Raw genomic sequence first — 25,716 nt, 5'->3', positions numbered from 1 at the left:
TGCCCCCTCCCCCCTTTCACACACACACACACTTACACACAACACATTAAGCCGCAAGTTCCATTATGCCCTCCTAAAGTTAGAACCCAAGTTACGTCCATGAATATTTATATTCTTTTCACAAATATCTTACATTCTAGAAAACACCCCACGTGTAGGCCTAATTCACAACATGAAAGCGAAACCTTCCAAAATATTGCATATAATGTTTCAACCTGCGTGAGTCCCTCCATCCGTGCACAAGTGCGTGCTCTACAATTACAATTAAGACATTCATGTTCGGGTGAAAAGTTTCTGTTAATGAAAAAGAAAGAAAAACTTTCCCCGGAGTCAACCAGCACCTGGGTGCGAATTCCGCCTGGTGCATGTACACAATGCTTTTTCAATGTCAGCTGAGCAAATCGTGAGATGTTTGTCGGATCGGAATACACAAATACTTCAAGGAACTCGATAGAATTATGGACATTCGAAATTGATTGGGAAAGAGATCTAATTAAATATTAACTTTCTCTAAAATTTTCGTTAATGAGACATCGGGTGTCTACCCATCTGTTTCAGCCGAGACCTTATCAATTATAATTAATACTGGTCTCATATTTGTGACGTCATTTCTTTAACCTGTCCTATTTTTCTAAAATGTATTGCACAAGATGGCACTGGTTTTATTCATTATATAAATCCATATTTTTTTACCACATTTTAGCTTCGGTTCATATTTTCAAAAAGACATGAAATCATATTTATATCATGCATCTTAAAATGTCACGTTGTTCTTAGAAATCTTTATTTTATTGGTAAACTAATGGAAGTAGGTTGCTCCTCTCCCTTATTTCCAAGAAATATTTTTCAATTAAGTGAAGTTGGATTGGGGAGTGATTTCACAGAATTCCTTCGTATGTTGAAATTAAATAATTTCGTTTTAACCCCTCCCGTCGAACACTCTGCCAGGCTCTGTCCCATATCAAACAATGTTTCGTAGAAATGTGTCTTGAAATTATGAGACTTATACAACTAGGGGTTCCTGCCCCCTTTTCCCGACTAAAATTATCGAGTAACCTGCTAAGGGACCACCACCAATTTTCCAAATTTCATCATTCGACTCGCCCTGTGGGGTTTCATGTGATGACGCATACAATATTTGCGATCTTTTTTCAGTTGCCTGTTAGAAATGAAGTAACATGAAATCTGATTTCAGATTTGACATCGTGACGAAATTCTAGCCTATGGTCATGTATCACATGACCCACCTATCATTTTAAATAAAAAATGTTGAATTTGAAGATGGCGGAACCAAGATGGCGGCCGTCCCCGTGACATACTCCAAAAGATGTCCCCCTAGACCTATTTTGTATCGCCCATATCAAATTTCATGCAAATACATCACTGCGGATTTTACAAGGGGTGGTAAGGGACTTCTGATACACCCTAGAACAGTTTTGAATCCACGTGGATGTTTCGCTTGAAGTATTCTTTTTGTTTCGCACACACATACATACATAGGGGTCTTTGATCAACACCACACTCGGAGTCACTTTAGTCCCCATTCCTCAGGGTTGGCACGAGATGCCCATTTCATAGAGGCCATACCCTGTTCCTGCTATCTGTGGAGCAGGCGAACGAGAACAAGTTTTTCTGCAAGTAGTGTCGCGAGAAGGCTCCACCAATGAACAGTGAGAGGAATTGGATTGCGTAATGCAGGGTGGAGGCGACTGGAGTTACCTGGCTTTGCCCATTCGATTTCCCTCCTTCTCTGCTGCTATGCGCGGCCCTGCTCCACAGTTAGCTGGGACAGGGTATAGGTGACACCCAAAACCGCAACATTTGTGTTGCTTTTTCATTTGCATTAGCTTCACTTGGCCTTTGTGTGACCGAAACTAATCGAAAACTCTTACTTGAAATCACCCAATCTTGGGATCGAACCGAACTTTGCTGCCGAGTGTTTAGCACAGCGCGCTACGATGTAGGGGTCCCGAGTTCGAATCCCAGCCTGGTCATGGGTGTTCTATGTGAGTATCCCTTCATCAATTTCAACATATCATCACTCATCACCATCTTCGCATTAGTTAGAAATGGCAGAAAAGCGAAGTAAAATAAACAAAATCAATCAATCAATCATTCCGGGAATTGAACCTGAATCTTCTACGTGGCACTATGTATGTGTGTGTGTGTGTTATTTAGTTTATTTTACTTCGCTTTTCTGCCACTTTTGGCTAATCGAGAAGATGCGGATGGATGGTGAGATTTAAATTGATGAATGGACAATCACAAACATATAGGGACGACACAACACGAGATTGTACTGGCTGTGGGTCCAGTCGCCAGAACCTCGTTTGTCTGCAGAATGCAGTCCAAGATGTACTACGTGAAAGCGAGGTTGGTATGTTGGTGTCTTACATTACGCTGAACAGGAGTGCCCACAGGGGCACATTATTATTACATCGAGATTTTTGAAGGGAATTTTTACCCTTCAAATAATATAAAATCCATATACTTTTCCAAAATATATGTTAACATTTTACACCTTGTATGCACAATATTTAATTTATTAGTTGAAGATAAGAAAGTGTTTAAGGGTATTATCTTGTGTATTGCTATTGTCTTAGACTGTTGCGGAAATTCTGGTGTGGAGACTGAGAATTAATTTTTTGGAGGATGCAATATCCACTCTTCAATATCAACAGTAAGTCTAAAATTGAAATGGAAATTTTGGTGGTAGGATTGAGTATGAAATTTAAAGGGGGAGATAGGAAGCTCTTGATAAAGTGTTAAATATTTGATTGTCAAGGGATTTCTGTACGGGAGAGAGAGTTCAAACATTAAATTTTGGAGACTGTACTTTGTGATATGGTATCCACACTTTTTGACCCCGAACGTGCCAAAAGAGACGGTGGAAAAGACTACTCGTAAATATCTCGGGATCCTAAGAAAGTATTGACACCCCATTAAAATAATATTCTTCAAAGCCTGCAAAGAAATGGATGTAAATATTCTCTTGCTCGCTTCGCTCGCAATAATCTGTTACGGTGCGGGTATGCGTGTTTGGCGTTTTACTGAGGTGAATGTGAAGTTTTATACTATAGCTGCATTACAAGACATAAGCGATATTCATCAATAATATCATTTCTTAAAATTTAATGTATAGTGTTGGTGAACTGCTTAATTTAAAGCAGATGCATCATTTGGATTAAAAATATGTCGGATCCGCATTTCTAACATCTTGTCAGAGGAAAATTTTACTTCAACAAGTTAAATTTGCATTCAAGATGAGATCCACGTAATTGTTGTTATGGGATACTAAGATAATTATATTTACCCCAAGAAAACAGAAGGGGGGGGGGAGGAAGTTCTTTAAAAGAGGAACCGTATTATAGTATCGCCCTGAGCTTAATAATTTGTAGCTAGGGTTCTGTGATGTCTCGTGAAACAATAATTGAATCGGTCATATGGCTTGAGCATGTTATTTGGTTTGCGAAGGTTGAATTTTCTATCTTTATCTTAAGTTGTGTAACAATTTGTGTTAAATACTCAAATTGTGGGTTTTATAAACCGACTCACAAACACTTTACATGCATATTTACATAATTTAATTTACTACATTTAGCCAATCATTGTGCTAGCTTTAAGATTTTTCGAAAATCGAACAATTAAAAAATATGGACAGTTTAACATGGTATTTCATTCAAATAGACATAAATTATTACGTATTCATCCAAACTATTGTCGGGGGATTATGATGAACGATTTTTGGTGCGGTCTTGAGTGATGGGCATCACTGTTTAGGGAGGAGGGGCAGAGAAAGTATAATGTTCAGTAAAGCTAAGAAGAAAGTTACTTTCGGTAGACACGCTGTCGTAATTAAATACTTTGTGGGGATTACGATATGGTTTGAGGGCGCGAATGATGTGATTTGAGGGGAGGGGGCATGACATAATTTGGCTTCGGGGGGGGGGCACCCCTGACGCTGAAACTTGGTGTAAATATGGCGCTTAAAATTACATTTCACCTACTCAGAGCCGTCTGGAGCACGGTCGAATCAATGTATCGGTAATACTTGCTGCTGAAGCTTGGGGAAGCAAATGCTGATGAAAATAAAATAGTTCAAATTTTCGCCATCAGGTTGACATATGCCGATGAAGTAACAACAACCAGTAATTCGAGTCTATGTCGGTACAGCAGTGTTCAATATGCGCCCTGTCAAAGTGAATGACCCTTTGGAAGTGTGATCAGTGGTTGGACGAAGTGTTCTCGGGATGTTGTGCACTGTACACCAGATTCCAATGCCAAATTTTCACCTTGTGGTGAACACAATAAGTTGCTTCGAACGACCTCTAGAGGGCTCTAATTACGGCATGTTTAATTCTGACCACCCGGTATGTAGAACAGTAAGTGAAATATGTTTGGGTATGCACTATAAAATGTATATAATAGTACATATAATCATACACACACATCTATAAGGATAAGTGATATCCATGAGTATTCATGCACACACCCACTAACTCACATACTGACATTATATAAAATACTAACAACATGTACTCAGATGCAGCTTCAAAAATGTTACCTAAAAATATCTACTTTTTGGGGATCGTATTCTCACCAACCTTTTATGTGAGCAACTTCACTGAGATGAGAGAGATAGCTTACCAATGATTTAGACACATGCTGTATTTCATTCTATCCACTTAAATTAAAATTTCTTAGCTACGAGTAAATTAAAGGGGCGAGGGCCGCACTCTGCTTCCGCTTGTCAGATTTTCTGAGACAGAGTATGCAAAGTCGACACCTATGGGGAAAGTGCATAAACAGATTCGCTTAGAAAAGAAACGTAATTGGCATGTTACTTTTTCAACCGGACTTAAGTTTGCTCACCAATTCCTCGACTACAATTTTACGCTGGTGGAATCTCGACTCCGTCTGCTATGTCAGACACAATGGCCACAAGTCTTTGCGATATGTATCTAAGCTCTCTGAGCATAGTCTTCTCTTCACTCAACCATTATACCTCTGGATCTCAACCGTATATCGCATGAAGAGGGAAAAATCGATGCGTGACTCATTTCTTGCATGCATTGCAATAAATGCATTCTTAATTACTGGTCGGTGCAACGTTTTCTATCCCTGAAATTCCAGAATTAGACATTTTGTTACGTCATGCACGTACCACACGGAGCAGCGTTGCCAAACAAACGGAATACAAATGATTCATGGATGTTTACATGCAAGGATCAAGGAGGCGTTTCAAAATCAAGATAGTCGTCAGCTTTCAATAGGTTTCACAACAGGTATAATATTCACACTGCAGAATTTTCTTCAATAACCATTGTTAGTTAAAGACAAATATGTTCAGAGTGTAGAGTTTCCTCGAAAAAGCATCGTCAGTTCAAGGCAAACATGTACTATACACAGCGAAGAGTGCTCTCCAAAACGAAAACTGATGTCAATGACAACCATGAGTGTGTACCACATGACTGCATTAATATAGCATAGAAAATTGCCGTTTTCGAGGGCTCGTAGCATTGAAATGAAGTCTCCACGAACAAAAAAAATTACGCAAAGATTTTTGCGATAGAAGTTCTTCTTTTCTATTGTGCTTGTTTGTCGATGTAACTTCCAAATGTTACATCTGACTTTCAACTTTCGCCACTACAGGAGTGCCCGCAGGGGGAGGATTATGGCACAGGTTGCGCCATCGAGATTTTTTGGGGGGAATTTGTTTCCTTTAAAATAATAAAAAAAATTAAAATTGATATCTTTTTCCATCATATATGTAAAAATTTTACACCTTAAATGCACCATATTTAATCCGTTAGACGAAGAAAAGAAAGTGTTTAAGGGTATTATCAAAGGGGGAGGTGGAGAAATATCCAACTCTTACATATTAGGCCTTAATAGATATGTGGGTTCTGGGGGGATTCTGAATGAAACTTTGGGGGGGGGGCAGTATCAAACTCTAGGTCCTAGATTATGGCGGGTATTTTAGTAAGAGGGGGATTGAGAATTAAATTTAGGGGGTATCCAATTCTTGTGTATTATTATTGTCTTAGACTTTTGCGTAAATTCTGGTGTGGAGACTGTGAATTATCTTTTTGGAGGAGGCAATATCCACACCTTAATATCAACAGTACGTCTAAAATTGTTATGGAAATTTTGGTGGTAGGATTGAGTATTAAATTGAAAGGGGGGGATAGGAAGCTCTTAATAGAGTGTTAAATCTTCGATTGTCAGTGGAGAGAGAGTTCGAACATCAAATTTTGAAGTCTGAATTTAACGATATGGTATCCACACGTTTTCGACCAGGTACGAGCCAAAGGAGAAGCTGGAAAAGAGTAAATATCTCGGGATGCTAAGAAAGTATTGACAACCCATTAAATTAATATTCTTGAAAGCATGCAAAGAAATGGATGTAAAAATTTTCTACCTCGCTTCGCTCGCACTTCTCTGTTGCTATGATGTGTCTTTCGTGCTTTAATGAGGTGAATGTGAAGTTTTTATACTATAGCTGCATTACAAGACAACCGATATTCTCTGCTATGATGAACGATTTTAGGGGTGGTCATGAGTGATGGGCCTCCTGTTTAGGGAAGAGGGGCAGATCAAGTATAATGTTCAGTAAAGCTAAGAAGAAAGTTACTTTCGGTAGACACGCTGTCGTAATTAAATACTTTGTGGGGATTACGATATGGTTTGAAGGCACGAATGATATGATTTGGGGGGGACGCATGACATGATTTGGGGGGGATGCGCCATTGGCTTTGGGGGGGATGGGCACCCCTGCGCCACTAGGTACGCTAGATACTCTACAAATGTTACAAAATATGTGGCTTCATTTAGAATAACATTTTATCGTTGTGAGTGCCACCAGAGGTGCCCACATTGAGTTTCCACGTACTCCTATACCAAATCTTCTGTATGTGTTTCCGTGCAGTAAAAACCTGGCAGTAGTTGAAATCAGGGAATGATTTGTGGAACATCCCCATAATGTAATGTTCGTATATCTGACACAATTACTCTTTGTGGGAAAATATGTAAATAGGCCAGTAATGTGCCTCACTGATACGCGCCTTATTTCGTATCCTTAACTGCGTAGAGAAGCATTAGTGATGTTGATAACACGCATCAACGCTGGGAGAAACTTGTTCCGTTGCGAAGGAAGAAAATCGTTGATGATGGTTTTGGAACACTTTAGCCTGCTCTCACCTTCCGCGCAAACAGGTGAAGGGAGTGAAAAAAAGAATCCCTTGTCACAGAGACCTACATGCTGACCGCATGATTTGACCCTGTGAACCCTCGCGGAGGGAAAGCCATGAGAGGTCTCTCCTTACAGCCTCCAGGAACCGGTTCAATATGGGTCCGGGCGGGGGGAGGGAATGTTTTATACCGAGAAATTTTCTTCTTCGATGCTCCGGTAAAAAGAGATGAGAGCATTCTACAGGTATGTTGGTTTCTCTTCTTTTCCGTGTCAGCGTTTCATCTGCGAGCGAAAAAGCCCTTGACAAAAACTTAGAAGTGTTAACAAAAGTAGAGATGTTTTTCCTTTGGTCCTCGGCTGTCGTGATTCCCACCGGAACATATTCTGGAACCAGTAGTCTGGCCAGAAAATAAATTGTCACAATTAGGGAGCGGAAGTTAATGAAGTGTCATCTTTTATAAGACATCTCGGACACAATGCCCATTAAATATACACAATATTACACTTCGTCTAGAACCAAAAAAGGTAATTTTAAAGTACATTTTCTTGCCAATTTTCAGGCTTATGCCATTTTCCCCAATTTTCGGCATTTTCCCGTCATTTTTCGCAATATTCGGTGTATATTTTGTCACTTCTTTCATTTATGTAATATTTCTGAGTCTTTTCACCAAGGTGATCATACGCCTATAGCTATATATCTCGCAGGATTGCAATTTACGAGCAAAAGAAATGCTGAATTGGTGACAGTCTTTGTTGTCTCGGGGGAAACGACTTTTTCATTAAATTATTTTAAAATTATTCGGTTGTTCCCATTGGAAATCCTCGTTGCATATTTTAATTTAATGTGTGTGTGGTATCATTTGGTGCCTTTTTTTAAAAGCAAGATTGCATTTCGATTAATATCCTTTTCATTTCAATTTTTAACCTGAAACTAACAAATTTAATGGTCATTTTTTTCATTTTTTACGTCATTTTTTCATTTTTTAGAACATTCTATGGGTCATATACCTATATTTTTTAGGTCATCAACTTCCGCTCCTTAGTCATAATTGTCTTGGACATGTTTGTATGTGTGTATTACGGATGGACCTACGTATAATTTTCGTTTATTTTACATGGCTTTTTACTTCTTGGGTTAAGGAAAGGAATGGGAAACTCCCGGAAAGAACCCGCCTCCACCCGCACACTTTCAGGGGTATGCGCTTTTACCCTGGTACCTAAAAACTTTAAACCAGAGCGTCTGTTTGTCGACTATTTGTTCCCTTTATTGTTCCATTTTGGGCTGTACATTTCAGTTAGAGTACCTTTCCTGTTCTGTTTTCCAGGACAGGGAAAGGTTTCAAGTTTATTCGTGAATCTTCTAACATCTTTACATATACGTGTATACACAAATGGCTACAATTCTTGGTATTGAAGTACAATCGCGACGATGAATGATGGCGATGACTGACCAGGTTCGAACGTGGGACCTTCTGCTTTGTAGCGAGTCTGGATGACCATTCCCGCCACGTAGGACATCAGCGGTCGTACGTATTCAAATCCAAAATGTCGAATCCTGGATCCGTTATCCATTAGGATCCTATACCACTTTAAATTGACATCAGATCAGAAACTTGGCCTCCTCGATGGCGTAGAGGTAGCGTCGTCGCCTTGTAATCATGGAGTTCCGGGTTCGATACCCTGTCGAGGCACATAGTGAACTACAACTACATCTTACTCTTACCGATAGCCATTGTTATCAATGCTTGAACACTGAAACGTTTAGAATTGTTCAGATAACCGACAAACCACAGACGATTGCCGCCCTCAAGGCCAACATAACTCGTGTCATTGGTGAAATTGAGCCACTTATGTGCGATAATGTCATCGAAAATTGGATCACCAGGATTCGTATCACCCAGCGGAGCCGCAGCGGCCATTTGGCTGATATAATTTTTAAAACATAATGTCATCGAATTGGCTTCGAAATAGAAATACAAGCATGGTGATATCACTTACATAATTTGTTTCATTTCATTTCAAAGTTCGAGCGCTCTTAATGAAAAACCCTATAGATGGTTCGTATATGCATATGTAAAAAGAAACGTACTTACTCAGGGGGACAGAAACGAATACAATATACACAGGTAAAGTTAAAGTTCCTTGTGGACATAGCACCGTGCCGTGATGGCACATTTAGGGGATGTGGGCCACACACATTTTCGATGGCGGCCATCTTGGAGGTGATGTGATCAAAACCACGCTGCGGGCGTCTTTATAACCCCCATTTGATTTGAGGCTGGGTGTGCCCTGGAACAGATTTAAATGGGGACAAAGCCAGAAAAAATTCCTTCATAACAAATTGTACCCAGCTTAACTCCTTTACTTTTTATAGGGGGTGTTACGGGGCTTTTAAATCACCCTCGAGACCCGTATATGTGACTTTGTCAACATGTCAAGAATTAAACACACACACATATACATTATATATGTGTATGTGTGTAGCCGGCACCCGTAGTGGAGTGCATCGGAAAGTGTCACCCCTTACACTCTACTCCTACTCAGAAAGTAAAACAAATAAATGCCCATGTACCGTCACGGACACTTCTGGGTTGTGACTCCATTTACTTTAAATAGGATCGTAGACATAGGCCTACTACTTTTCTGGAAATCCATCAAGTACGGTATATTTTGTTACATTACTGTATATTGTTTATCCCAAGAAGTACATTTCATAAAGAAACAGAATACACCCTCTCTGGGTTGATATTATAAGTCCACTTTATGCACAGTAAGGCTAATCAGAACTGGACCTACAGTTTTTGATTGATTGATTGATTTAGTTAATTTTACTTCGCGTTTTGTGCCTCTTGGCTAATTTGCGAAGATGTGGATGAGTAATGAAATGATAAAATTGATGAATGGACATTCACAAACAACCAAGCCCGAGTGGGATTCCAACCGAGACCCTTGGCGTCTCATCGCAATGTGCTAACCACTCTGCCGCAGGGTCCGGCAGGACCTACAGTTTAAAGTGGGATCCGAATCACTATGTGTCTCCATCAGGTATCGAACCCGGGACCCCTTGATTACAAGGCGATGACGGTGGAGGCACATAGTGGTCCGGATCCCACTTTAAACTGTAGGTCCAGTCCCGATTAGCCTTACTGTGCATAAAGTGGACTTAAAACACCATATCAACAACTACAACAACAAGGCGATGTTGCTACCTCTGCGCCATCGAGGTGGCCAATACAACCTCTCGATTGAGTGGAGTCATATATTACTGTTTTCCTCAGCTGTACAAAGCAAGTAATGAAAAGTGACACCCAGGAGTCCGTATATCAAAAATACAGCCGTTTGGTCCTAAGAAGAAATTGAACCTAAGATGTGAAATCTTATAATCGTCACATTCTCAGTGAATCTAGAAATCTAATATAGGCTATAAAAATGGACGTATGTATGTGTGTATGTACGTATGTATGTATGTATGTATGTATGTTTGTACCGGCATAACTCTCGAACGCCTTAAGCGATTTCAACCAAACTTGGAACAAGTATCACTTGCATTCTGCAATGCAATACTGTGGGGGTAAGACACCCCTGATACCCCTGGTGGGGGTAGGGAGGGGTTGACATGTACAAATAATCGAAAACGACTGATATTAGTGTGGAATCCATAGTTTTAGGGGTCTCTAAGATGAATAGTGACATTCCCAATGCCGTTCAACTCCAAGACACACATGGCACCCCTAGTGGTGGGGTTGGGAAGGAGGTGACATGTAAAAATAATCAAAAACGACTGATATTAGTGTGGAATCCATAATTTTCCGGGTCGCTAAGATGAATAGTGACACTCCCAATCACTTTCAACTCCAAGTTCATTTTACACTATAGTTAGAATTAATTATTTTCCTTGTCTAATAGAAGATTGGAATAAATAAATACCCGGGCAATGCCGGGCAATCGCCTAGTATGTTAATATAGTAATTAGTAAAGGTAAAAGTTCTAATTTACTATAATTTCACTTTGTTGAATGCTCCTTCGATTGGAGGAGTGCCAATATCCTCCGCCAGCTCGTCTCCTTGTGTAGGATGACTCAGCAGATTAAAAAGATGCTTGGCCTCCGACTTGAGTCTCTCCTATCGCACCAAACTCAAATACCATCTTAGTCAAGAGCCGTATTTCGTCTTCTGACGTCAGGCCAAATGCTTTCGCTGTTAGTCTAAATGTAGTGCATTTATGCTAAGATATTTAAACCTAACAAGCCTAACCTAACCAGGAAAGTATTTCGCGCTTACGTTAGAAAATCAAATATGGAGCTTGACCAAGAAGGTGTTTGAGTTTGGTGTGATTAGTCATGCCCATCTGACTTCCGCGATAGGTGGGAATTGGCGAAACGGTCCAGGGACGAAGATAGTTGACAATTGGATTGTATATCTGTATGTGCGTTCGTGAGGGGGCAACAGTTCGTGTTTGTTTCTTTATCCTTCTATAGTTATTGGTGTCCTTCCGAAATTAAGTTGAACCGGAATAAAAATTGATTATCACATGTTGACGAGAAATTTGTGGCTACTATTTTTAAAATGCTCACTGTATTGCGAATAACTACAATGCAATGAATGAAATTAACTGACGAATATACATGTGCAATAAAAGAACTTCGGTCTCTGTAGGCAGCTCGAACTAAAATTGCGATTATTTCACTTTTTCTCGGTTTATGATCAGTTATGTCATCACCGGACACACATCCAAATACCTACACGAGACATTTTCAAAATCATTCAGAGTAGAGCAAGAATCGCAAATAACAAAGAGAAGCAAATAGAGAGAAAGGAATATACAGAAACAGAGAGATGGAGAATGAGAGAAACGAATAAAGAGATAACAACAAAGAGAGAGGAGGAAGAAGAAAAGAGAAAATATGGAATAAAGAAAAGGAGAGAGGATAGAAGATAGAACAAAGAGTAGGACGAAGAATAAATAGAAATTGATCGAAAGAAGAATGAGAGTGTAGAAAAGAGGGAAAGAATAGAAATCTACATACAGAAGAATATAGAGGTATACAGAAGGAGAAGGAGAGAATCTTAATAGCCATGAGAGAGAGAGAGAGAGAGAAATGGAAGAAAATCAAGAAGGATCAAGGAAAGGGAAATGAGAAAAAGAAAGAACAAAGAGAGAGGAAGATGAAAGCAATAGAGACCGATGAAATAAAGTATGAAAGTGTAGAGAAAGTTGTGAAAAGAAAGAGAAGAAGATAGAGAGGGTGGAGAAAGATAGAACATGAAAAGAGCGATCAAGAGAGGACAAAATAAGACAGAGATGGGGAGGAGGAAAGAAACAAAAATAAACAGACAAAAATAATCTAGTTGCCATGACCATCGGGGCAGAGGTCAACTGAAAAATATTTCATCCGTCCTTGAGTCCACCTAAACATTTTTTTTAAAAAAAAGCAGGCAAAAAGAAAACAAGATCAGCGCACTCGGTTGAAAGATATTCGATAAGCATTGCATGTAGCGTTTTAGTGTATCTTGTCCTTGCTCCTGGCTGTTTAGTTTTCAAGAAAGGAAAACAAAATGTAAGAAAAATCGGAAAACTATATTGTCACTGACGAATTCAACCTTTAATGAACTGAAGTCTGTATTCTTTGTTAACAGATGTCAGCATAGTAGTATAGTCATTTTATTCTCAATAAAGAATGTGAATTTTAGAACAAAAATTAAAGTACTATACGATATAATACTCAGTTTTGGGATTTATATAAAAAACTTACTATAATGTATAGTTTTTATATTGTCAAAGTTTTACAATTATATTTATATGTAATCTTAGCAAACATATTCTAAAAATTACCATTTTTTAGCTGATTAAAGCACTGATTTCTGTAACCTATCACCTTAGTAGTAATACTATAGAACGTATGAATCAGGAGATTGTTCGACTGCTCAGGTTATTTTGCCATCACGAACATCAAAGTTGGTAGAAATATTTATCAGAAATTGCCTGGTTACTGAACAATTCTGTCTCGGACACTACTGGGTATGCTCCTTCAGAACTATTTTTCAATCGCGCTGTGCCCAATGAAATATTGGACCACTTTTATTGGCCTGATAACGACGATGATCCTCATTTAACTAACTGGGATAGAAAGATGTTTATGGCGAAGAAAAGGGAACGCTCGAAAAGTGATAGGAGAAAATTCAAAGTCAAGTGCAATGCTGTTCAGCTAAAGGAAGGAGATTTGGTGCTCGTAAGAAATCACAAACTAAGTTCTAGGAAAAATAAAACCATCGCTAAGTTGTTTGAGGTATATATTGGTCCCTACATTGCAACAGATATTCGAAGCAATACTACCCTACTGTTACATCCCAAGTCCAAGAACCCGATCGATCGAGTAAATTTTGACAATCTTAGGATCTTTAATTGTTCTCAAGAACACAGACAAACATTGGTTGGAGAAGTTGACTTAGTGTCAAGATAATTTCTGTATTTAATGTTTCATTGTGTACTCAACATTTTTTCAGAACTTGTAAATTACAATTTATTCAAAAATTTTCCCCGGACGAGGGGCAATTGTAACGAACCTGAGAGTTTAAGGTTTTATATTTGTAAAAAGTTATGATTTTTAAAATGTTTGTTACTTCAAATAATGTGCAAGTTGACACAGCCAATTATAGTTAGATTGATACGGTTGTAGTTGGAACTTTTATATATGTTTATAAATACGTCAAAATCTGTTCGTGTTGACGTCACTTTCTCATCTCAGCAGAGGAAGTGAACCCACCTGAATGTTTCTCACCTGACGACAGACTGATTTTGGAAAACAGGTGAAGGGGAAGAATCATCAAGAACTTGGAAACGGAGAGAATTCAAGAATAGATTTTGGGTTTCCGAGTTTTCTTCATGCAGATAAGTTGAAAGTAAGCAATTAATTATGTTCTTTGACTTTCGCTATATGTGAGGGAATTGCCCAACGTTAGTATTGAATGTTCTAGTGTTTTACTGGTAAGTGATTATGAAATATACGCGATTATAAAACTGCGTTTTAACTTTGAAAACAGTGTTGTGTTTGTTTTCTACCCAGCAAGCCCTGATGATTTGCACATTCTCATGTTCCCGACTAAAGGAGTAGCGGACTAACTTTGTGATGACTGGTGTACTACCGGGGGACGTTGCACTTAGTTTTGGGATTTATATAAAAAACTTACTATAATGTATAGTTTTTATATTGTCAAAGATTTACAATTATATTTATATGTAATCTTAGCAAACATATTCTAAAAATTACCATTTTTTAGCCGATTAAAGCACTGATTTCTGTAACGTTCACACAACAGTAATGTTCAGCTTTGCAGTATCAGAAAAAGTTCTGTATTTTGAAACAAGAAGTTGTTAACCTCCTTAATATTTTCCAGGAAATTGTAACCATGGAGCCGTAAACCTGTTAACTACGAATCGCGCCGCTCCGCCAAATCCTATGAAATCAAATGAAGCCTTTTTCCAGGAGAAAGGTCGGGAGATATCGAGAGCCGAGTTTTGCTCTCGCTCCGAATTCGATCGGCTGTCTTCGTGTTGTTTCGGTATTCCTTGCAAATGAAAGCTAATGGTAAATACTATTAATTTCCTACAACACGGAGGTTCGACGCGGTGTATTTTTACACATGGAAAGTTCCACATAGAATTCGAAGCGTCATATTAAGGCTATTTCGCCCACTCTTCAGCCCACCTATCCAAATATTTAAATAAATAAATAGTCAAGGAAAATAGTTTTCAAAAAAGAAATAAAAATATTAAAAAAAAATCAGAAAACTATATTAGCACTGACGAATTCAACCTTTAATGAATTGAAGGCTGTATATTTTGTTAATAGATGTCAGCATATTAGCATAGTCATTTTTTCTCAATAAAGAATGTGAATTATAGAATAAAAGTTGAAGTACTAAATGATTTAATACTAAGTTTTTGGTTTTATATAAAAAACTTAATATAAAATATATTTTTATATTGTGACATTTTTAAAATTATATTTATATGCATTTTTTGCAAACATATTCTAGAAATTATCATTTTTATTAGTCGACTACAGTAAATATATATCAATAGGCTATCATTAATATGTGTAACTTACCTGCACGACAGAACTTTGCAGCTTCTGAAAACTACAGAAAAAGTTCTGTATTTTGAAACAAGATGTATGTAGCTATGTATTATGTATTTGCATTTTTTGTAATTTTACGTCGCATTTTTGTCATTTTAAACAAGTTGCGACGATGAGGATAAGTGATGGTTACATGAAATTGATGAAGAGAGACTTATAAAGAACACCCATGTGCAGTGTTGGATTCGAACCCACGAAATACGATCGAAAATAAATCACTTGATGCGCTCAGACACCTTCCGTGTGTTTTATTTTGCGTCAATCTTCTACTACTAAACAGAAAAAAACTGATATGTGTGAATTAAAAATACATGTTTTCGTTAAACTTTTTGTTAACCATAGACAAAAAATGACAATTTTTGGTAACTAACTAACTCTGTAGCCTTCTTAAACACGAAGGCTCATGGCTGCAGCAACACATGCCTTCCATCTGTCCCTATCCTGAGCAAGATCTATATACTCTTTTCCATCCCTACCAATTTCCTTTAGGTCCATCTCAACATTATCCCTCCATCTTCGTCTTGGTCTACCTACTGGTTTTTTGGTAACTTTGACTAAATTTTCTTGCAACTCTAAACAACTTTAAACGATTACTAATACACTTGGTACTGGTAAACAATCAACAAGATATAGCAAACTAGAAACTATATTTTATTGCTCCAAACAAACTTTTCCTCTCTGCATGTTACAATTAAGATGAACGATGAAAAATACTCAGAGAGTGATCAAGGATGAGAAAGAAAGTTAAAGAAACGTTAAAGAAAGAAGATAAGAGAAAAGGACAAGAATGTAAAAGGAGAAAGAAGTGATAAGGAAAGAGAAAGAAAATGGAACAGAGGCACTCATGACCAGGCCACAACCTTGAACATTCTGTGGTTGGTCCCTAAATATTTATCTATCAGTACTCCACTAACTGAGCTTGCTTTTCTGTCTGAAGTAAAAACACATCCACAACGAGGATTCAAATCTGGGACACTTGGCTTACCAGCACGCTGTGCCTATCGAGCCATCACCGAAGCGTCACCACCGGGTGCACTGCAGCCCGCCCTTCTGACTACCTAAATTTCTTGAATGGTAGATATTTGAACAATAGTAATAAAGTAACATAAGTAATAATCTCACCATTAGTTTGAAGTGGAGCTGGATTGAGTCTGTTGCGAGGCACATGCAGCTTCCACCAAACGCTAAAGCTAATTGCTAAGAGGTCCAAACCTGGCTCTCCTAACATAACCACACATGCATTATTATACCTAAGCGAAATTGTATAGTAGCACCAAGCTTTCTGAAAACTGGGAAAATATGCGATCTACAGCAGTGGCGTGCCCAGGATTTTCGAAAGGGAGGGGTTATGTGTACATTATTTAAGTAGTCAGTCCTCATTTCGCCATATTTTCCTGCCCTTGACGTTCTTTTTTTTAAATACTGGACCAAAAGAGGGGGTTCCACCAAAACCCCCTTGCGCACGCCACTGATCTACAGGCTTCCCCATAGCGACACTAGCGCCACTGCTACCACTACAGGGTTTCGAATGTGTTGGTGGATCTATAGGTTACAAGGGTCAGGCCCCGCATGAGACCAAAGCTAGATTCGGAGATAAAAGGGAAATACTGTCAGGGAGATAGAAATATATAAAAAGAGGAAAATAGTGTAAGACTGAAAGAAATAGACAATATAGAAAAGAGACAAATAATATTGAGAAAGAAGGACAGAGAGGCAAAGAAGTGAGAGAAACCAGAATAAAGAAAGCAGATAAAGCGAAGTGGGAGAGAACGAGTGTAGAAAGGTAAAGAGAGAATAGACGATAAAACAAGAAACAGAAAGAACAGGGAGACAGACAGAGAACGAAAGTAAAAGAAGATAAAGAATGAATTGTGAAATAGGCGCTAAAGAGAGGGAAAGAATATAGAGGGAGAGAAGAAGAATGAACTGATTGAAACGGGGAAGAGAAATGAAGAAGAAAAAGTGAATGAGAAAAGCAGGCGTTTGGAAAGACAAATAGAGAAATCGACAATAAAGTAGAAAGATAAAAAGTACAGAGAAAAGGGAGAAAGATAGAAGCGATATACAAAGAGAAGGAACATGGAAAGAGACAGAAAGATTAAAGATAAGGAGAGAATGGGAAGGAGAGAGAAAGAGACACAGAGGATGAAAGAGAAAGAAAGTGAAAAAGAGAGAGATAGAATGCCTCAAGTAGAGAATGGTTTTGTCCACCCCTGATCACACACAAACCAAGTTCTCTCCCCACGTCACTGATAACAATCCTTAAGAACAACATTGACAGTATACTTCACCAACACTACTGTTGAAACAAACAATAAAGCACAGTAAACACATACGGCAATCCTGCACATGGTCCTCGGCTTGTATGCTAAACGCCAGCGGAAGAGACCAACACACTACTACCTGTTGCATACAAGTAAGCCGGTTCTTATATAGAATCGGGTTGACCCCAAACCTTCACTAGCCACTGGCGATCTCTGACGCTGGACAATTTGTGCGATGCTGAGAATTTCCCTTTTTCTGCGTTCCTTTTGTGCCAAGTTCCTCTCTCGAATCCTTTTCCTCCTGTCCCTCTGGGGGATTTTTCCGCTTTGGATTATGGGTATTGCGTGACCTAGAGGGAGAAAGAGAAGACGATGAACATGATATCCAGTCTCTCACACCGACAGCGAAAGTAGCGCATCCTGGCGGATCACTTTCCCTGAAGCATCTCTCGCTAACTGTACAACAGTCTTTTTGTTGAAATATTACGCTCACTCATTGTGATCCGTGATGGTGAGATAATGCTTCTTCCCCCACAACACTTGGGACAACAAGACTCGTGAACTTTTACAGAAATGTTTCCTTCGGCTACCGCTTTCGATCTGTGTGAAAAGATGGTTTCTGCAGCTAAACGGGATCGGGGCATTAACCTCTCTGTAACATTACTGAAAAGAAAAAAGCTGAATTTCGTTCATGATCTGTACTGTTGTTTTAGAAATCGTGCAACACCAGCCCGAAAATGACGTCGACCTCCGTACCGGGGTGGTTAGCACAGTGCACTACGACGCCAGAGATCCCAGGTTCGAATCTCGGCTACTCTGTGAATGTCCCTTCATCCATTTCATCATACCACCCGTCCTTATCATCTTCGCGATTAGCCAAGAGTGGCAGAAATGCGAAGTAAAATAAACCAAATCAATCAATAAAAATTAACATTAATTTTCATTGTCAGAATAAATTCATTTGTCGTAGCCTTAGCCACTATACTTGAAAGAAATACACCACAACTAATTACTTGTAACAAATGTGTAACGCACACAATAAATCACACACATTCCATTCTACATATTTTATTATTTTAACAATTGTTACTGTATTATTTTATTTTCCTACAAATAATTAACAGCTATTTATACAAATAATATTTAAAGCATATTCAAGATTCTTTAATCTTTATATTTGAAATTATCAAGAAACGTTCACCAGCCCGCTCTTCTTGTGCAAGTGTCAGTGATGAAATGTAAAGCTTTATAATTTCATTTATCTCCTTTTATAGACTTCTTGCATTATGAATTTATTAATATATGACTCTCAGTAACAAATATGTAACATAATGTTGAATATTTCTTGGGGTACGTTGCATAGGCTTCCCAACACTCCCGAAATGACCGGGAATCTGGAATCGAACTCATTCTTCCTGTCTCCCGGAAAATCTTTTTTATCTACCGGAATAACGACAGTTAGTTTCATAATATTTTTTATTATATTCTTTTTTTTAATGCATTTGCCGAGCGAAGAAATTGTTACTGGAGACCAACAAATTAAGCGAATTGGGAGAGGAGAGATATACAAAGTTTAAACACATTGTTGTGCCAAAAAACTGTAGAAAACGAAAAGAAAGGGATTGTTGTGTCAGAGTCTAGAGTCGAGACCATTCAATTTTGCTTCATTGTATAGATTAGCTCGTAGTATGCTACAGTTGGATTAAGTGCACTAAAAATGCTAAATGCTACTTTTTTGGTGTTAATAAATTTATGGTATTTCATTTTGAAGAATTTTGTTGTAGTATTACGGCTTCAGAAGAGTGTATTATTGATTTTTTTTCTTCCCTTAGAAATTGTGGTTGATAGATTGATTTGATCAAGTTGATTCAAGTTTGAATTCACAGTAATAGCAAGACCACACACAGGTAACAGTTCAGGAAACATGTCTTCCAGAACATTTTAATCTAAAGGGTTTTGGGGGCTGTACAGAAATTACCCGGAATTTTATTATTAAAGTTGGCAACCCTAGGTACATACCATGATATTCGCAAGAGGTCAATTCTAATGTACCAAAAAATGTGATATAGGTATCTGATGATTTCGAAAATTTACTCGCTTCATGAAGAAGCTCAAATTTTAAAAAGAAACTTGCGCAAATGTTTGTTGTAACTGTCATTATTATGTACATATGAGGAGAAAATCATCCTCGTGAGCACTGTTAGAAGCTGCGGTAAAATTTGCATTACTCTACCGTTAAAATTTAACAGTTTTGCTTGTTAATTTACCGTCGTCTTTTCGTGAGCGCACACAGGCCTCCCTGATGGCGCAATGGTAGCGTCGTCGCCTTGTAATCAAGGGGTCCCGGGTTCGATACCCGGTGGAGGTACAAGTGGTTCGGATCCCACTTTCAACTGTAGGTCCAGTCCCGATTAGCCTTACTGTGCATAAAGTGGACTTAAAAAAACAACAATCCAATCCAATCGTGAGCGCACACCTATTCATGTCGCCACTAGGGATGGCCAGATCCGGATCCTAAATTTTTTCGGATCCGCATCCGTTTGGCCATCCCACATCTGCGCTTCTTTGGAAAGTAAGAATGTGTTTATAACATATTGTTACTTGCTATATATATATATGTGTGTGTGTGTGTGTGCACGCGTGCGCGATTTGTAATTAATACACTTACAAGGGAGGTTATCTAAGTGTCCCACTCCGATTTCCATGAAACTTGGCAGGTGTATAGAGGATTGATTTGATTTGAATTTAAAATTTTGGGTGCGTCAGCACTAAGGCTATTTTGCACCCTTCACATTATACGGGGTCCAGCCCCTTATCGTTACAAATAACAACTCTAACGTTGCAGAACTAAAATCATAAAATATTAAAATCTTCTGACTTTCGTTAGAAGCTGAGGCTGTAAAGGTGCACTCAGCACACACAAGGACAAAATAACAGAACAATACAAACAAAATTATACTGGCCATAGGGCCAGTCGCCAGAGCCTCGTTAGTCTTCAGTCCAGGGTGTACTAACGCGGAAGTGAGGTTGACATTTGGGTGTACTAGGTGGAAGGTCACCCCTTACACCCCAGGTGTATAGAGGAGACCAAAGGAAGAAATACGTGTTTTTTGTTTCGGCTACAAAAAACTGTTTTAGGGGGCAAAACCCCCCTCAAATGTTAAGATAAAGACAAATTGAGGCTGGGATCTAACCCCTGTGTCCCACTCCGATTTCCATGAAATTTGGCAGGTGTATAGAGGGGCCCAAAGGAAGAAGTACGTGTTTTTGTGTTTCAGCTAAAAAATTGTTTTAGGGGGCAAACCCCCCGCTCAAATGTCAAGATAAGGAGAAATTGAAGTAGAGATCTGACCCCGAAACCACGTAAATATGGCATAGGTAGAAACAGGGGACATAGGGCACCTCTATACACCTGCCAAATTTCATAGAAATCGGAGGGGGACACAGGGGTCAGATCCCCACGTCAATTTGTCCTCATTATGACATTTGCGGCGGGTTTTGCCCCCTAAAACCGTTTTTTAGCCGAAGCAAAAAAAAAAACGCATTTCTTACTTTTGGGCCCCTCTATACACTTGCCAAGTTTCATGAAACTCGAAGGGACACAGGAGTCGAATGCCGACTTCAATTTGTCCTCATTTTGACATTTGAGGGGGGGGATTTGCTCCCTAATGCAGTTTTTTAGCTGAAACAAAATACACGTATTTCTTCCTTTGGGCCCCTTTATACACCTGCCAAGTTTCATGGAAATCGGAGGGGGACACAGGGGTCAAATCCTCACTTCAATTTGTCCTCATCTTGACATTTGAGGGAGGGTTTTGCCCCCTAAAACAGTTTTTTTAGCTGAAACAAAAAAAAACAGGTATTTCTTTCTTTGGGCCCCTCTATACACCTGCCAAGTTTCATGGAAATCGGAGGGGGACACTTAGATAACCTCCCTTGTTAGTCTTACACTTTGTAATTATATAACACTGCATAAATTATAATGTTTTATTTTAATTTTTAAAACTGTAACTGTAGAACAATAACATTTCTATCTTGTTAAATGTGTTAAAGGTTTCATCCTGGAATGGAAGGTCTCACACATAATATATTCCTCGTGCAACATGCATATATATATACATATAAAGATTAATGAGGCTCTATGTATGTTTCCATTTCCAATACATTCCAATAAATACATATTCGTTTCAATGGCATTTACAAAATCACCTCTGACATTTTATGTTAAACAAGTAAGATTATTTTTGTGCACGAGTGTGTTAGCCGATGCGTAGCAAAGTATTTTAGGAACAACACTTGAAAAAATCTTGTAGGACTAAACTAATGAAAAATTTCTTTGTAATCGAAGATCATAATACCTTTTAAGGTGTGGTAATATTATAATGGGATTGATATAAGAAACTCTCGGATCCGGATTCAGATTTTCGGATCCGGAACTATCGGACCCGGATCCGGATCCAAACGGATCCGGATCCGTTTGGACATCTCTAGTCGCCATCTCTCGGCGCTGTGACTAAAATGAGAAGTAAGTATGACGTCGGTAACTGATTGGAATATTTAACATGCACACACTCGTACATGTTACATGTAAAGGCATATCGTATTATATTGAAACTTAAAAGAAACAATTTCAAGCTTAAATTTGAATATTTTATCTTACATAAAAAATGGTTGTAAGTTTGAATTGTTTCCACCACTAACAAAACGCCAGTCAGCGTTGTAGGGAGAACGAGATACTCAATAAGATATTTCGTATTGTATAGGTACCCCTGTGAATGTGCACACATGCCATGAAGGCATATGAGGTAATGTGGAGGAGGAGCTACACATATTCTCCTTTTCGGCCATAGTTAGGATGATGTGATCAACATCGCGGCCGGCCGCCTTTACCCCCATAGTTCCCCAAAGTACCCATTGATACCAGGCTGGGTATGCCTCGCAGAAACAGGGGAATGACTAAACATTCCTGGTCCAGGTCACCTGCTCTGGAATTCGAACCTGGATCTTCCGCGTGGTAGGCAGATGCTCTACTGAGCTCCCGCGGCCCATAATAACATATTTCGTAATTACCTTCGTTTTAAAATAGTTCAAAGACAAAAGTTGTAATCGGAGTTAATTTTAAAGGGGTGTGGATTTACTTTTTTGGTTTTCCTGAGTTCTATAATGCTGTTATTTGAAAATAATAAAAATAATAATAATTTCCTCAAATTTCAGCCCTAGCCTATGGCCTTATCAGCTCCGCCTCTGGGTACGTCACTGGTGTGTCTTATACCGTCATTTATGCAGTCAACCTCTTTGTCAGGGATGAAAAACGTATCTTTCTGGCCAGGGTATTTATGCTTACTTACGGCCATATATCAGACCAAAGTTGTATGACACTAATCTCAATTCTGTTATCAATTTTTGCTTGTGAAGCATGTCCACAAATCTTAACTTATTGCGAACACGCATGCCATTATTATTTGTCGACCGGTAGTCATATATTCTGAAGGATGGCAAGCAGAAAGAAACCCGAGAACGAAATGATAGTAATTCCTGGCAAGGGTCCTTGCTTTTCACCCATGGAAAGTGGTTGCATTTCTCCATCTACGCATTATCGCGTGACAAGGCTCCAGAGGAAGGGCTTCCCCCTCCAGCAAGAGATTTGAATTCCAGTCAAGTGACCTGGAAAGCAACCTCTGTGACTTACTTGCCGGCTACCTTGACCTTCTCTCGCGGCCGGAATGGAGGGTCTTCGTGCCTTCCGTGTTTCGGGGGGGAGTTTAGGTGACCCATTACAGCTTGTATCCGCTAGGCTCTTACGCTGGTGGGCCCAGATACCATCGTTAGTCAAACTTCCGCATGGTTTACTTTGTGATTGCTTTCTCGAGTTTCTTCTCTGAGCGCTTCCTTTCGGCACCAACCACTTCTGGAATCTTCAGTGGCCGCAGAGCCGGTTATAAGGAGGGGCAACTCGGGCCCTGCGCTTTAGGAACCCCCCTAGCCAGATGAAAGTATTTGCTGCTCTACGACTTATTTTCTTCTGACTTCATGGATTGTTTCGATAAACTTGAAAATGTCCAAAATTACTGAAACCATATTCGAACGAAGACATGCATAAAAAATCGTTTTCAAATATTTCAATCAAAAATTGTGAATATGCACAATTCGTTTAATTGTAGACATGGGTCTCGGGTCAAATCCCGGCCTCGGAATGAGTGTTTTTGTGAATGTCCCTTCATCAATGTCATCATATCATCACTCATCCCCATCTTCGCAAATTAGCCAGAAGTTTCACAAAGAAGTAAAATAAAAACAAATCAATCAATCAACATGTGTTTAATATGCTATCCAGCCATTTCCGGTGTCAAGAGCCAAGCGGTGCTCTGAAAAGCTCAACAGGTCAATCTGAATCCTGGCACAAGCATCCAAGATCCTATATCTTTACGAAATTATCAATTTCCTTTAATGCCATCCACAAACACAAATGGTGTGAGGTCAGGGAATCGTGGCGGCCATTCTGCATGTCTCCTACAACCAATCACCTTTGGAGGACTGCGCATGCAACAGTATTGTCATAATGAGGCGACCATAATATTCATCTTGTAAACTCGACCTTAAAGATAAAAGTTACACGGAAATGAAACACAACAACGTGTTTCTCTTGAGCCTATTTTCCGCCATGTTCGTCACATGACCCATCAATCTGGTTCTCCATTTTTGTATCCCGTATCGGTTTATTGTATTCGTATTTCACCATCCGTATTGTTATAAATGGGCGTATCCGTATTTATGGACCACCCTGTGTATGTCACGAGAGGTATATGCTCTATGGATCAATGGGTTGTGCGCGAGAATTCAAATATGAAATATTTTAAGAATAAATCGTGAATTCAACCTGTCATTTCCACTTCAAGTACATTGAGAGTCACATATTGCCTTTCCTGGAGGTAATGTGTAAATAATGTGTGCCAGAGAGATTTCTGTATCCACCAGAAAGTAAAAAGGTATAGTCTTAAAATCTAGCCAATCTGAAAAATAAATCGAGAAAAAATACACTTCCCCTCTGATAAAACACCCAAGGAACTCTACATAATTTATATACGCTGCCGTTTAAAGTAGAACCTCTCGCTGAGTGGTTAGTGTTACATCTTCACGATTTGTTTTCGAACTAAAAGGGATATAAAAAATACTGTATAATAAATCGAAAAATGAATAAATAAAATATTATTATGGAATATAATAATGGTAATACGATACAAATATAACACTTAATTGTACAATTACTTACGTTATACCTTCGATGGAGATTACGAAAGCTGACTATCCCAATGCAATTAATAGTCTATGGGCCAAGTGGCCAAAATCAAGAATTTGGTATAATTTGAAGGTACTATTTTCCCTTTATATCACAGTTATATGTGTGTATAAGAATACCCAAAAAACATGATTGCCATATAAAAGTCGTAGCTATAGAAATGGCGGCCAATCCAAGATGGCGGATGTTAACATTTGAAAAATCAATCCTATATCTGAAACTAATGGCCCGATTTCAACGATCTTTTTTTAAAATAAAAGCTTACGATGTGTTCTATATTTAATGTTATCTTAGGTTTTTCGATAGGAGCAACCGTTAAGTAGGTATTCACGGATTAGTAAAACAATTTCGTATTTTTTTACTATTGATTTTATGTTTATCATTAATTTATTAATAATCTAGACATCTGAGAAGAAAATGTTCCACTCAAAAATTATAGCGTAAACGCTTACTTTTAATTTGACATATAAGATTTGTTGGTTTTGACTTCAGAATTCATATAAAACGAATAAATTATGTAGTGTGTGCAGCGATTTTTCCTAACAGGATGTGTCCTTAGTCCTACTTAACTAAACCCATTGTAACTGGTATTGACTATTGAATAGTATATTTCAGTTATACACATGCAATAACATTTAATAATAATAATAATAATTGTTGTTGTTAGTATTGTTATAATAATAATAATAAGTGTTATCATCGTCAATTGTCGTTGTTGTTGTACTAACTATAACTGAATTTTGTTTAAATGTAACCAATGTTCATGGAAGAATGTTATCTATTGATTGAAATAAAAATTTTGGATGCGTCAGCACTTAGGCTATCT

At 38.5% G+C, this 25,716-nt stretch overlaps 1 protein-coding gene across 1 annotated transcript in view; it reads right to left on the bottom strand.

Moving 5' to 3' along the window:
• Window positions 1–17,721, bottom strand: part of LOC145988293 (uncharacterized) — a 32,964-nt gene extending 15,243 nt beyond the window's left edge. The window contains exon 1 of the mRNA XM_083123159.1: window positions 17,666–17,721. Within this exon, the coding sequence (XP_082979285.1) occupies window positions 17,666–17,680 (15 nt within the window). The 5' untranslated portion in view covers window positions 17,681–17,721. The remainder of the gene's footprint in view (window positions 1–17,665) is intronic.
• Between the last annotated feature and the right edge of the window lie 7,995 nt (window positions 17,722–25,716).

Source organism: Lepisma saccharinum, chromosome 5 (genome assembly GCF_977018435.1).
Source record: "Lepisma saccharinum chromosome 5, izLepSacc3.1, whole genome shotgun sequence".
NCBI classification, from domain to species: domain Eukaryota; kingdom Metazoa; phylum Arthropoda; class Insecta; order Zygentoma; family Lepismatidae; genus Lepisma; species Lepisma saccharinum.
This window is presented reverse-complemented; position numbering and strand designations above follow the sequence as displayed.